Raw genomic sequence first — 14,394 nt, 5'->3', positions numbered from 1 at the left:
TATCATTGCCAAAATCAGACGCAATATATCTATTAATTTCAATCATTAAATATATTTTTCTGTCTCTTGTCTTTTTCTTTCTTTCTTTCTTTAAAACACACACAACACTGTTGGCAAAAAAAAAAACTGTTACTTCAGTTCTATTTTTTCTTTTTCTTTTTTGTTTTTGTCAAATTAATTATACTTGAATTATTATCGTTTCGTTTATTTAAGACTTTCTTTGTAAAATTTGTATGCTTGAGTATAGTGTATGCGTGACATGTGATGTATATACAGTTAATTTTTTAAAATTCTTTTCTACATGCAATGAAAATCACATAAAAATAATGTCATTTTGCAATCTTACACAATTGAACAATCATTGGATCAATTTTTTCTGGTAGATGTCGCGAAGGATATGTTCAAAAATTAAACGATGTTAGACAGGTACTTTCTTGCCAACGCTTGAAAGTATACATATAGTAAAACGATATACTGTCTGTGACTAATCCTATTTTAGATCAATATTTTAGGTCGTCCGTTTTAAGCGGTCCTCAAGCTCAGAAGGAATTTGCGAGACGGAAACAAATCTGGTAATTTTTGACCGAATAAATCATCGTGAATGCGTTATAATAATAGAATAGTTTTGTTATGTTAATACATATTATGGTTCATCGCATATTTGTTTTATGGACACTGAGAGAATAGGAATTTATTGAACAATGTAAAATTAGGTTATTACATTTGCTTGCTTAAAGTTTGAAGCTATGACGTTTTCTTACGTAACAGCATAACATCAACGCGTAGCAGAATAATTGTACCAAAATGTTGAGGCTTCCAGTGGTGAGATTGTCTGCAGGATTACAAAATGGCAGACTTTCTATTGTGGGATTTCATACATCTTCTAAGTTACAACAAGAGTTGGTAGAAGTATTCATAGATGACAAACCAGTTCAGGTTCCACCAGGGACCACTGTATTGCAGGTAGAAGTAATGTTTTTACTTCATGTGTGTACTGTTAATACTGTTAATGCATCTTTGACAAATTGCTACATATAGGCCGCTGCAAAAGTAGGAGTAGAAATTCCTAGATTTTGTTATCATGAACGCTTAGCTGTGGCAGGAAATTGTAGAATGTGCCTTGTGGAAATTGAAAAACAAGTTAAGGTATTTATTATTTGTTATATATGCATGCTCATGTATGAATTAAGTTAAAATTACATAGATATATGTATCTTGACTGTGCAAATATTTAGCCTGTTGCAGCTTGTGCCATGCCTGTTATGAAAGGATGGAGAGTGAAAACTAATTCTGATTTAACTCGTAAAGCTCGAGAAGGTGTTATGGAATTTTTATTAGTAAACCATCCTTTAGATTGTCCCATCTGTGATCAAGGTGGTGAATGCGATTTACAAGATCAAAGTATGGCATTTGGCAGTGATCGAAGTAGATTCGTTGACATTAATTATAGCGGTAAAAGAGCAGTGGAAGATAAGGATATTGGACCTTTGATAAAAACAATTATGACACGATGTATCCACTGTACAAGATGTATTCGGTTTGCATCTGAAGTAGCTGGAATCGATGATTTAGGAACTACAGGCCGTGGAAATGATATGCAAGTATGTCTATTTACTTTTACTTTTTATATATAAATATATATATTTTTTTGTTTTAAATTGTATTCTTATAGGTAGGAACATATGTAGAAAAGATGTTTTTATCAGAGTTATCTGGTAATATCATTGATTTATGTCCTGTTGGAGCATTAACGAGTAAACCATATGCTTTTGTTGCTCGTCCATGGGAAACACGTCGTACGGATAGTATCGACATTCTCGATGCTGTTGGTAGTAATATAGTGATATCGCACAGAACCGGTGAAGTTCTGAGAATTTTACCGAGAGTAAATGAGGTATTGTTAACATAGTAGTTAGTAGCTAAATATATTTACAATTTTTAATGATTCAATGCTGTACAGGAAATAAATGAAGAATGGCTCTCAGATAAAGCACGTTTCTCTTATGATGGGCTAAAGCGGCAAAGACTTATAACTCCTATGATAAAAATCAATGGAAAATTAGAAGCTGTTGAATGGGAAGATGCTCTTGTAGCAAGTATGTAACAATTATTTTTTAAACGTTTCAAATTCTTGCTTTTCACTTCCTTTTTTAGATAACATTTTCATCATATTAAGATTATATCTTCTTTATTAGCTGCTAAAGCTACTCAAAATATACCTTCAAATAAGTGTGCAGCAATTGCTGGAAAATTAGCTGATGCCGAAGCACTAGTTGCCCTGAAAGATTTAGTAAACAGACTTGGTGGTGAAACCCTTGCAACAGAACAATCCTTTCCAAAACATGGTTCAGGTATTGACATAAGGAGTAATTATTTATTAAACAACACAATTGCTGCAATAGAAGAGGCTGATGTCGTATTATTGATTGGTACTAATCCGAGGTACGAAGCACCGCTGGTAAATACTCGTTTAAGAAAAGGATACATTCATGGCGAACAGACTATTGCTCTAATTGGCCCGAACGTAGATTTAACATATGATTACGAAGTAAGCATGGAATCTCTTAATAATGTGATAATATAGTGATATTCTTTATCTTTTCGAAATATTAAAGATTCATTAAAATTTTAGCATTTAGGTGAATCTCCAGATATTATAACAAAATTAAGAAATGGCAGTCATTCATTTTCGAGCACTTTGAAATCTGCTAAAAGACCTCTAATCATCTTAGGTGTTGAGCAATTAACTAGAAAAGATGGAGCAAAAATTTTGTCCGAGGCACAGTTATTGGGACAAACCTTGGGAGAAAACTCGAAAGTAAGAAAAACAGAATAATTTATATTTGGTCGAATACTATATCGTAGGTACATTATTTCCTACACCCGTTTAGGCTCCTGAAGAATGGAAAGTTTTAAATATTCTTCATACAAACGCGTCCCAAGTAGCAGCATTGGACGTGGGTTATTCATCATCTGTTGAGGAAGTTAAAGAACAGCAACCAAAAGTTCTCTTTTTACTAGGAGCTGATGATACAAATATAAAGAAAGAAGATTTTCCAAATACTTTCATTGTATATATAGGTACATATATATTGTTTATTTAAAGGCGTGCTAATTTTCTATATCGAATCTGGTTAACATTTTAGGTAGTCACGGCGATGAGGGGGCTTCGATTGCAGATGTTATACTTCCTGGAGCTGCGTATACCGAAAAAGTTGCAACATACGTAAATACAGAAGGTCGAGCGCAACAAACTTGTGCTGCAATTACACCACCGGGTTTAGCACGACCAGATTGGAAGATCATACGGGCTCTTTCCGAAGTAATTATTAAAACGTTTCATTTAAATATAAATATAAATCGAAAATCGGTCAAAAGCGTTAGTTAAATGTGATTCGATAGGTTTGCGGAATTTGCTTACCCTATGACAACTTGTCGGAAGTAAGATGTAGGCTGGAAGAAATTGCACCGCATTTAGTTAGATATGGTAATGTAGAACCGGCCAATTATTTTGCTCAGGCATTGGAGTTATCAAAGGTATAATACACACACATGCACACACCATACATACATACATATACAGATGTTAACATATAATATGCATATATTAATTTATATTTATTTTATATAGAAAGTGGGCGGGTCCTTGTCTTCGAGTCCACTGAAAATTAAGCAAAAGTCGTTGGATCACTTTTTCATGACAGATGTGATATCTCGTGCTTCGCAAACTATGGCAAAGTGTGTGCAAGCAGTTATTAAGCAACGAGAAAGTACTTTATAGACATTAATGATGAATGTAAATAGCAGACTGTGTTATGATAGATATGTGATAGTACATGAGAATATATTAAAAGTATAGTACTTTTATTAAAGAGTAAGATGTAAGTACTATTTCTTCCTATTACAGTAAGTTATATCGTATATATTAATTTAACATATAGATACAGTTTGAATACTAATTTAACGGAATGTTAAAATACTTCGTTTCTATCTTTGCTTACAGCAATTTCCAAGAGTGCGGTATTTTGTATTATTATTTAATGTTCGATGACAATTGAATCAACATTAAGATATCTTTCTAAATAGATTATTATGATTTAACAAACCTTTTTGTGTACATTTTTAATGCAGTTAAAATATTTATTGGTTTGTTGATTGATGCAATTAAATAAATTCGTGCTAAGACTGCATTTAACATGCAATTAAAATATTGTATATGTGAAATTGTAGCAACACAATAAAAATTCCAACATATTGTTATAATAATACAACGATATATTATTTTTTAAACAAATAGGAAACATGAAAAAAGAAGGAAAGATACAACCGAAGTAGAAGTCTTTTCATTATCATTATTACTATAACAATTTTCGATATTGAAGAAATGATATTAATCAATGCGATCGACGGAATTGCTGGATTCCGGTTGATCATCGGTGTCCAGTTCAACAGAACTTTCATCTGTCTCGACCTAAAAGAAAACAGGAAGCGGTAAAAAATTTGAACTTCTGCTGTTTATCAAGAATAGTTTAACAATATCTGTTAGCAAAATTACACACTTTTTCACCTAATGCAGCTAATTTCTCTTTGTACAGTATAATTTTACTATCTTGATCCGTTAAAAGTTCCAAAAGATTTTCTTGGTCTTTCTTTAGCTTTTCCAGTTCACCGGATTTTTCCTTTAATTTGCGTTCCAAGTCAGTCTCATTTTTTTCATTAAGTACAGTGTCTTCTGATAATAAATTAGTTTGTGCTGCTCGTAAAACTAAGTTTTGATCCTTCAAGTAACTAACAGTTGATCGAAGATCATGCATTTGTGCCTGCACAAATAATTAACAATTAAAAAGTCTATACACTTTGCTACGGTGATAAAACGTTGTTTATCAATATTTACTATATCGTACTTCGAGTTCATGTTTTTCTTTGACCAGTGATTCCATAATTTGACTGAGTTTCTGTATCTGTAAATCTTGTTTTCGAATAACTTCTTCATATTGCGATACTAAAACGGAATCTGGTAATATAGGTGTTGTAATTTGATTTTTATGATGCAAACTACTTCCGTCTGGAACCAACTTCGTAATCACACCTGAAAATACGAGACATAACATTATAAAATGGAATTCACAAAATTGTAAAAATTTTAAGAGTCGGTATTAACGCGTAACAAATAACCGCAACTATTAATTATTCACCCTCTAACGTTTTTGACAATCTACAAAATTCATGGTCCAATAAAAGCTCCGAAGGATTCTTCGCCGAAGGTTGAGGGTGTTTTAAAGTTTTAGAATATATCTCGTGCCTAGCGAGACCACCGATAGCATCTTGAAATCCTTCTAATCCTATTCTATTTTCAATTAAATCGCATAATTTTTCCTAGAAAAAGGAAAGAAAAGAACATGCAATACAATGTTAGTATACACACTTTTAATATAAATATTTTACTTTACATTTACCGTTTCAAAATTTCATGGTATTACCTTCGTATAATTAGAAACGGTGTTATCGTTAAAATGTACACACAATCCAATAAGCATGGCGCACATACTTTGTAACAAGGTTTCCTGTAAATCATCGTTATTCTCCTGCGACGACAACAATGCTGTTAGGTAAGGTACAGATGAATCGATATCCAAAAATGCTTTAACAGCGGCTGGACAATCAGCAGTCCATCTACAAAGTAGCATTAAAAGACCTAATTTGCATTGTGTTTTATTGCCTTGTTGCAGCAACATTACGCATTGTTGTATCAAGGTCACTGGTGGCTTTCCGATGTTGGTCGCAAGATGCACGCGTAACATTTGTTCCTTCTGCGTGTTGTTGTCGATCAGTGCATAAGACAATGCCACGGCAGAAAACCAATTCGATAAAGAATCCGACGAAAATAAAGCTCCACATAACAACTGTCCTAGCAATATTACGTTTGTAAAATATTTCTCGTTCGTTATACACCAATCAGACGTTATAAAAACAAAATTTCTAGAAAAGATTTTCTACAGAATAGCTTTTCACAAACCTGTTGTCAAAGATGGCACCTCATTCCCTTGGGGCAATAAAGTCTGAATAAGTTGACTTTGACCCACTTTGTTTTTATATAAAAAGCATTGAAAGCAGTAAAGAACGGAACATCTTAAAGCAAATGATTGTTTTTCATTTACCATAGACATGAGTAAAACAACAATCGCAGGTCTGCGAAAATGATATACAAGTTTTGTAATGGTGGAATGCGGTAGATTTATAAAACTTGAATATAATACCGTGAAAGTACCTAGGAGGATTACTAGGAGCCATTACTCCAGCTAGAAATTCTTGATTATTCGTATTTCCTCTAATAACTTCAGCTACTGTATTAATGGTTTCTGCCAACACATCCGCAGGTACACCGCTAGCCATCAATATGTTACACAAAGCTTGTAGAAGTCCACAGGCTCTTATAATTCTTTGACAGTTAGCCACTGTCTTTACATATTTTATTGGTCAGAATATATCAATAAGATTTACAGAGAGATTTAAAAAACTAAGAAAAAGCTGAGAAATTTGCGAAATATATTTATACAATTACCTGGGCAGGCCCACTTGGTGCTACTAAAGCACGAATCACTTGCATCATGCAATGAACATTTGATACCTTCTGTGGACTCCATGCATTGTCATCAATTCCAGATGGTATTTGAAACATTGGTGTCAATTTTGGAATATAACTACCTAAAATGCAATAATAAGAATGTTACTTTTGCTCAAATATTAGATGTAGCAAAGTGATATTTGTCAAGCACATGTTTATCTATACATTACCTTCCTTGAAATAATTTTGATTACTTATATTACCCCGTAAAAGATTTAACATAAGCAACAGGCAGTCTTCCACGACGATACCACCTTCTGCATTACCCTCTTGTGCAATAACATCCAAAATGCGGTCAAATACATTATCGAATGCAACTATTTTTTGAATGTACGCATTGCCTTTTGTTAGTTGAATAAGAAGCAATAAAATCTGCAACATTATGAAACTATACTTAAACTTTTGAACAATAAAATAGTTAAAACATGAAAGTGTATGTATCATGAACTTATAAAAATGTACTTCGTTACGTATAACTTCTCTACTATCACCAAGGAGATCCATCAGTTTCCCAACACCCATGGGTCTGATTAAAATTATTTCTTGCATATCTTTCAGTCTATTAGTCGACAGGTGCATTAGTAACTTCAATGCTAGCCATCTGACGTTAAATTCAAATTCTTCCAAGAGTGCTAAAACTAATCCCACGCTATCTGTATCTTTTATAAATATCTCTGTGAATTGTTCTCCTATTTTATTATTAGGCCCATGGTTATTTACTGAAAATAGTATTTGTATGAGACATAGTAAAATTTGTAAGTAGAAAATTCAATTGTCCAACTATGAACATTACTTTCTTCATCGAACGTTTTTGGATTGGTTATATTACAAAGAGTGTCCAATGCTAAAGCAATGATTTCGCAGTCGGTTCTATCCATCTCTAGAATTTGTCTCAAAGCATCCATTCCTTGAGCTCCTACCTCGACACGATAAGTGCGTGAAAGAGCTTTGAGTGCCCGGCAGGCATCTCGTCTGTCATTTAATAACGTTGACGATTGTAACCTGTCTACCAATCGTTCTACCTGCACGATTACACAAATGAAAAAAATGAACAATACAAAAGTACATGGACCGATATAAAAAATGAGAAAAAAAGAATCGAAGAAATGCCAATATATCTCTAAATATCCAGATTTATTTTAATCACATACAGTTTACGATTAGTTTAGTTTGTATGAAATGTCATGCAAATCATGACCACCATGTGTTGTATTAGAACGAGGCAAGAAGATGAAAATACGTAATTTATCGATTAAAAAGTTTGAAATACCGTATCAGCACCCGATGGTTCGTTTCCTACAGGTGCAGAACCTAAAACCGACTTTAAAATACTACTTTTAAAATATTCCATTTTCTCTCCGACAGCTTAAAAATTGTACATTACACGTCACACGACGTTGTCGATATTTTTCAGTTATTTGAAGTCACTGAAACGAACAATGCTCGATAGGGGGCGTTAGATACACAAACTTTCACTGTAACGCCAAGCAACCTTGGAAAAAGTGATATACTTTATAGAATAGGATTTATGGCAGACAGTTTAACACTGTGAACTTGCAACATTTTGTCATCGATAAAACGGAAAACTTTGAGAGTTTCACAAATTTATAGTAGCTTCATACGTAGCCCTGAACGATTTCTTGTCTCGTTACTGTTACTTAAAATAAACCACTCCATTTTGTATGTAGGACTGTTTTATTTTACAAGAAACGTTTAATTTTTTTTACCAATAAATTAAATTTACGAGAAATAAATAGTTCAAAAAACTGGTAATCTATTAATCAATCATAAAATATATACAATAACGAACAGCAGTGTAAATTTGTTGATTTGATAATATTAGCTAAGGAAAGCCAAGAACATTAAATATAAATATCGCAATTTACATTTATTCGCTTCACCAGTTTAAGCAAATATTGTTCCTCAAATGATCGACTGTTTCACAACGTGCATGAACGTACAAACGGACAAAACAGTTATACATACATAGTACATACATACTTATGACATGAATTATGTACATGAATACATAAACACATAACCGAGCTTTTTTTTCGTTCATGATGCTCAATTTATTGTGTAACAGAATTAAAAATAAAACCAACTTGATAATGCATGGATCTGATTAGAAAATGAAACAGAACGATGATTTTTAAATACAGAGTAAAATTCGTGTAATATGCTCGATTAATAGAACGATCTTAATTATAATTATATTGCCGATCACGATGAAAAATATGGAAAAAATCGACAAGAATCTTAATTCGTATTTGTCCCTTCAACTCAAGTCACATGTGTACATACGTGTTCATCATTTTCGATGATTAAAAAGAAACGCAGAAAATTGCAATAAAGGATACATACAGGATATACATATATATGGAGGTACAAATATTATGCAACAAACGAAGACAATGTTGTTCATATGAATCTGATGCAAAGAAAACCAAAGCAATCCTTGATGATGTTACATCATCATAATAAGAAACTATCGAAAATACTGTAAAATACTCATCGATCAATTTTACTGTTAATGGTTTTGAATGAACACTGCAAATGAGCAAGTACATATGCAAATCATCCCTTAAAATTATCGAACGAACGAAATAAGATCTTTACGCAAAACATGAATGCATATGATCTACTATGTATGTATATAGTACATTGTACGCGTATGTAAGTACATACGATAGAGAAGTAATCGTATCGCTCATGTTGTCAGTTCTATTTTTACAGAGGCCAGATAAAGACCTAGAAACGAGAAAAGCAAAGTAGTCGAAATATGAATAAATATACTATTGTAAATGAATATGGGTATTTCCTATCTCTCCAATGCGATGGTGAGAAACAAACGAAAAATGTCATCGGCGGTATTTTTTACGAAAGCATGTAATGTACTGTGAATCTTTCAAATACCCGGCCAACTCGGGAAAACAGAATCCACATGCATATACATACATGTATACATACATTTGTATCTACCACAATAAGGGAGATACTATCGATCAATACCTTGCTTTGATTTCTCTATATTTTCGTTTACAGCTTTGTTTCACTCTTCCACCTTTGCATACACACGTATCGATAAACGGATCTGTAACACAGTTTGTTTTCTCCGACTTTATTATATGTTGTTTGTATCATTAGTTCGATATATGTATGTAATTTGAGTCCGCTTTTTATAGTTCGCACGAGGAAATGACATGTTCCTTAGAGTTTATAATTTATACAGCGAAATTAGAACTAAAGAGAAGACTAAAGAGAAGAGCAATATTCAATTTTTTTCTATTTACACAAGTAATTACGTGTAATTATAAGAATGCACAGTTCACAGAATTCCGAAAAGTACGCTGGTATCGTGTGCTGCGTCTGCATGTATCCACGAAGAATGAAGAATCTAGAATCTCACTTTTTAACGAACTATCCTGCCGCTTGCAAGCCAGTTGAATTAGTGTTACGCTTATCGTTTACAAGCACCAAAGCTTTGCTCATAGACGTGGAATGCTCTGTAAAAAGAATGCATTAAAGACGTAAAGAAAGAATAAAGAAAAAATAATATCGGTGATTCGGTAGTTTAGAAATCGAACGAAACGAAAGATAAGATAAAGAAAGTGAAAAATATTGTCCAGTGACTTAACAATGACAATGATAAAACAAATAGAGGTAATGAAGAGTCGAACGGTTCGAAAAAGTCGGTCGAAATAAGGATGCATTTATATTTTATATATTATGTACTTATGTATGAATGTACATACACACATGTTGAATTACTGTTTTTCGTAGTTATTAGTCGGTTACTTTTGCAAGAATAATCGGGCCTGAGCGTAAAGACGGGCCTGAGGGAATATAAATTCATCAAGTGTTTGGCATACGCATCGCAATTAAAGTACAAGTATAAAATAGTATCGGAAAATTCGAAGTGTTCAAACCACAATGAATCAAGTTACGAAAAAGTGGCGAGGACCATACAAGACAAAAAATTAGAATCGACGTGAGAAAAAGTGATCACGAAGAGAGAAGAGGTGGATTGAAGCGAATAAAAGAAATAAAAAGATGAAAAGAACACAGTAACGTTGAGAATACCGGTAGGCTACGATTAAGTTGAGATGGGCTGTTTCAGTCGTTTAGTTGATCGGTGATGATAGCGAAGGAAAGCAGTATTAAGTACCGAAGATAACCGAACGACAAGAACGGAAACAGCCGAAGTGGCTGCAGTGCGAAACATCACGTAGCCGGTGTTGCTAGGCGGTTTGTTAAAGAACGGGGGAAGGGAAAAATCAAGGAGGAGGGGAGTATTGCTATAAAAGCGCGTCATCGTTGCCTGGCAAATCAGTTGTGTTGAACGAAAAAAGTGTGGTGTGTGTGGTGCTGTTTCTAACGATTCAGTGTTACAGCTGGGAGTGAAAGTCGAAGAGAAAGGACTGTTGCTGTTCGTGTTTACGCTATTGAAAAGAGTGATTTTGCTGGATTTAAGAGATTTATTCGATCAAGATCATAATATAGAAGATATCTCTAAAAAATATATCGGGAAAGAAATAGTTCGGCGGGTGTTGTATTTCAAGAAGGTCGTTGTGACATTAGACGTGTCGTGCCTTTGTGCGTGCGTACGTGTAACGTCTTTCGAATATGGAGGTTTTACCATGCCCTGTGAATGTGGACTTTAGCAATACAAGAGGTACACATTTTTCTAGGTTTTATTCTTTTTGATATAGCCCTCTTCGAGCTAATCCAGGCACGACCGATTTTCTTGTTGTTTGATTTTTAATCCTTTTCGATCTTTCCGGTTGTGTGTTTCATATGTAACGTGCCCCTCGCACATACATTTAAGGAACGGCGATCGATCATTTAATATCAGCCACGACTTGTCGCAGAATAAGCAAATATCGCTTTTCACTGTAACTCGTGGTTACTTACTAAATAGCTTTCATAGAATTCACGATTATTCTCGCAAAAATCCATTTTGTATGGTGTATTTCCAATGATTATTATAATTTTGTTTCATCCATTATTACTAATATTACTGACTTTCGAAATATGCATCCATTCGTATCACACTCGAAACATACATCTGTTCATAAAACTGGAAAGAACGTAATTTGTGATTTGCAGTTATCTTCTCCCCTTACTTTTTGTTTCGTGAAAAAACTAAGTGTTGAAGAGAGAGAGAGAGAGAGATATTTAATAACTAAATATTATAGGGTAATATAGACTATGAAACGAAGATTGGTTGCTTTTCAAGCTTCCGAAATAACTCGGTTGCCGGTATAGCCGGCCGGTGAAATGCATGATAGTGTGTGCGTGTGTGCGCTTATTGGTAAACGTATATAATATGTGTAGATGACGAAATTCGTGCGTAGAAGCACGTAGGACGCAAGTTATTGGACGTGTCGCTAGATCGTATTCAGAAAGGATAATTGTAATTAACAGATTATTCTTTTGTTTGGTTTTTCAACGATAGCTGGAACTGTGGCCGAAGAATTTGACGGAGCTTGTCAAGCTCTAGCGAAACGACTGGAAGTTGAATTGAGAAGGGCGAAGCACGCTCAATTAGCGTGCGAGGAAGTTTTGCTACCTGCCGATCTGTTGCCTAGAATAGCAAAAAATGTTCTTAGCATGGCTGAGAATGAACCATGTGGTCTCAGGTAAGATGTAGTCAGTAACCCTTTGTCCTTCTATCTTGTTTTCGCCCTCCTCCTGTTACTTCCTTCAATATACATATGTACATCTATGTAAAATATATTATCGAGTATAATAATGCGTTCTGCATGTTTATTACAGAGGTTGCACCCTGTTCATTAGCTTTGAAACAGACAGTGTGTGCCGAAAATTATCTAAAATACAGTGCGATCCAAACGCAGTATCCACCTTTGAACTTTATTTGACTTTGAAGCAAGATCACACGTCTTGGCACATCCTATTACCTCAGTTCTTAAAGTAAGTGAACTTGTAGCAACAAGTAACACGGACCGATCCGCAAACAAGAGTGTAAAATCTATTCTTTTCCGCTTTCAGAAATCTTACACGAGGAGGTACCATTATGATCAGTAGGGACTTCACTTTGGAAAAAAAGAAATTGTACAGATCGTATCAGCAAACGCAGTGAACAATTTCAACGTCCGGCAGTTGTTGGTGAATTTTCTCGGTAAACGCGATTATTCCAAGCTCTACTGATTTTACACAGGCCCCTGACGCAATATGTTCTTTATTACTTTTCACGCAAAATAAGCAGATCGATTTTTTCGATGCGCGCGTATATTTCGCTTCGATTATTCAGCTCAACATTGTTCAACGATATGGAACGGAAGTATAGGATGATAAAAGGAAGAGAAATGAGAATTGAACGGAGAGAGAGTGTCTGGATTTTCTGAAAAATATAGATATGTATGAATATCAGGGATGATTGCGATTTCAAAAGAAGAAAATGGCAGCAATGTCTTGTTGTGAAAACGCAAAGTGAATGGATATTTTGCGTTTTGCCGACCTATGATTGCTCGAGAAAAATAGCACGAATTGGCTGTGGTTTTAGTCGGTAATATTTTAATCCCTTTAGAGAGACGAATCTAATCTATGCGCGTTTTGACAATTGTGATAGTAACATGGAAAACAAATTTCAGTACCGTTAAGGCCGAAAAGTTTCTTTACGCGATTTCTAGATCTTGTACACGATAAGAAACAGCATGGATTTCAATGTTGTTGCTCGCCGTAAAATGTAAAACATATCTAATCAACGTTGCAATTTAGGGTGATTTCAATCATGTAATAAATAATTTAGCAGTCACCGCAATATTATCTCGGATTGCATTGTGTTGCGCGAATTCATTTTTAAAAACTTGATGACAACGATACAGACTTCTAGACTCGCGTAAGGAGACATCTCTCGCAAGAGAAAGAATTTGTATCTTCGTTCAACGAAGAAGTATTTTGTTTGTAAGACTTGTTAACAGTAGTTTCTCTGCGATAACACGTAACAGTGCACTGAAATTTAAAAATAGTTTCGTTGTTTTTAGTAGCAAGAGTAGTAGTAGTAGTAGTAGTAGTAGTAGTAGTAGTAGTAGTAGTAGTGTAGTAGTAGTAGTTGTAGTTGTAGTTGTAGTTGTAGTAGTAGTAGTAATACATATGTAGATATGATGTATATGTGTATATACATATACATTTATATAGTTTTTAGTTTTAAAATTACCAGTGGATATCTAAGGCAATTTCGTTCAATACGGTTTTCTCCTTTCTGTATCGGAATTTTCCCGGATACAATCATATTCCCCTCTTTATTTATTTGTAATCACACACACACATATTTATTTATAATCACGCACGTGTGCGTTTTCAAATTTTTCAATCTGATTTTGATATATTATAATTGAATAAGAAACGAGAAATAGTAATAAATTTAGGTATCGATTGGTAACGATATTGTGATATTAACGAGAAAGAAAACGCGAATTCACATTACATTTTAAATGTTGGCCATACGTGCAACTTCTCTCCGATATATGTGTAGTATCGGGGCCTCCGGACCCAAATAGGAAACCGACAAGGGAGAATAGGAAGGGAGTAGTTGGCGTAGTGCGCAAAGCCTCGGCTTGCTAAGTCAAAGGTCTCGGGTTCGTCGATTCCCGTTGGGTCCTTAAAAACTTTTCCGTCGGTTCCTACAAATGAGGGCTCGTCCGGGATAATCTCCCTTCCCATGCTCCTAAACTCATCCTAATATTTCTCATCTCTTTAGCCACTTGCATGGTGTACCATTTGCCGTCGGAGCGTGTGGCCAACTC

General features: G+C 34.4%; 3 protein-coding genes across 3 annotated transcripts; 2 read left to right on the top strand and 1 right to left on the bottom strand.

Moving 5' to 3' along the window:
* Positions 1-500: 500 nt before the first annotated feature.
* On the top strand, positions 501-4,021 carry LOC108571749 (NADH-ubiquinone oxidoreductase 75 kDa subunit, mitochondrial). Its single transcript, XM_017933862.1, has 13 exons — positions 501-572; positions 769-963; positions 1,039-1,146; positions 1,236-1,601; positions 1,673-1,894; positions 1,961-2,096; positions 2,196-2,548; positions 2,633-2,818; positions 2,892-3,081; positions 3,147-3,322; positions 3,403-3,537; positions 3,632-3,881; positions 4,004-4,021. Exons 2-12 carry the CDS (start codon positions 805-807, stop codon positions 3,779-3,781), a joined length of 2,181 nt encoding a protein of 726 aa, XP_017789351.1. The 5' UTR covers positions 501-572; positions 769-804; the 3' UTR covers positions 3,782-3,881; positions 4,004-4,021.
* A 282-nt stretch (positions 4,022-4,303) lies between these two features.
* Positions 4,304-7,976, bottom strand: LOC108571748 (general vesicular transport factor p115). The gene is made up of 12 exons (XM_017933861.1): positions 7,896-7,976; positions 7,419-7,647; positions 7,088-7,344; positions 6,796-6,997; positions 6,563-6,705; positions 6,269-6,459; positions 6,017-6,189; positions 5,481-5,908; positions 5,196-5,376; positions 4,905-5,089; positions 4,560-4,820; positions 4,304-4,471 (listed from the first exon to the last, which is right to left on the bottom strand). The coding sequence occupies exons 1-12, from the start codon at positions 7,974-7,976 to the stop codon at positions 4,391-4,393; spliced, it is 2,412 nt and encodes an 803-aa protein (XP_017789350.1). The 3' UTR covers positions 4,304-4,390.
* Positions 7,977-10,974: 2,998 nt separating this feature from the next.
* LOC108571794 (protein charybde-like) lies at positions 10,975-12,970 on the top strand. The gene is made up of 4 exons (XM_017933932.1): positions 10,975-11,300; positions 12,084-12,267; positions 12,404-12,559; positions 12,638-12,970. Exons 1-4 carry the CDS (start codon positions 11,252-11,254, stop codon positions 12,726-12,728), a joined length of 480 nt encoding a protein of 159 aa, XP_017789421.1. The 5' UTR covers positions 10,975-11,251; the 3' UTR covers positions 12,729-12,970.
* Positions 12,971-14,394: the final 1,424 nt, after the last annotated feature.

The sequence above is a fragment of the Habropoda laboriosa genome, unplaced genomic scaffold, assembly GCF_001263275.1.
Source record: "Habropoda laboriosa isolate 0110345459 unplaced genomic scaffold, ASM126327v1 scaffold99, whole genome shotgun sequence".
NCBI lineage: Eukaryota > Metazoa > Arthropoda > Insecta > Hymenoptera > Apidae > Habropoda > Habropoda laboriosa.
This window is presented reverse-complemented; position numbering and strand designations above follow the sequence as displayed.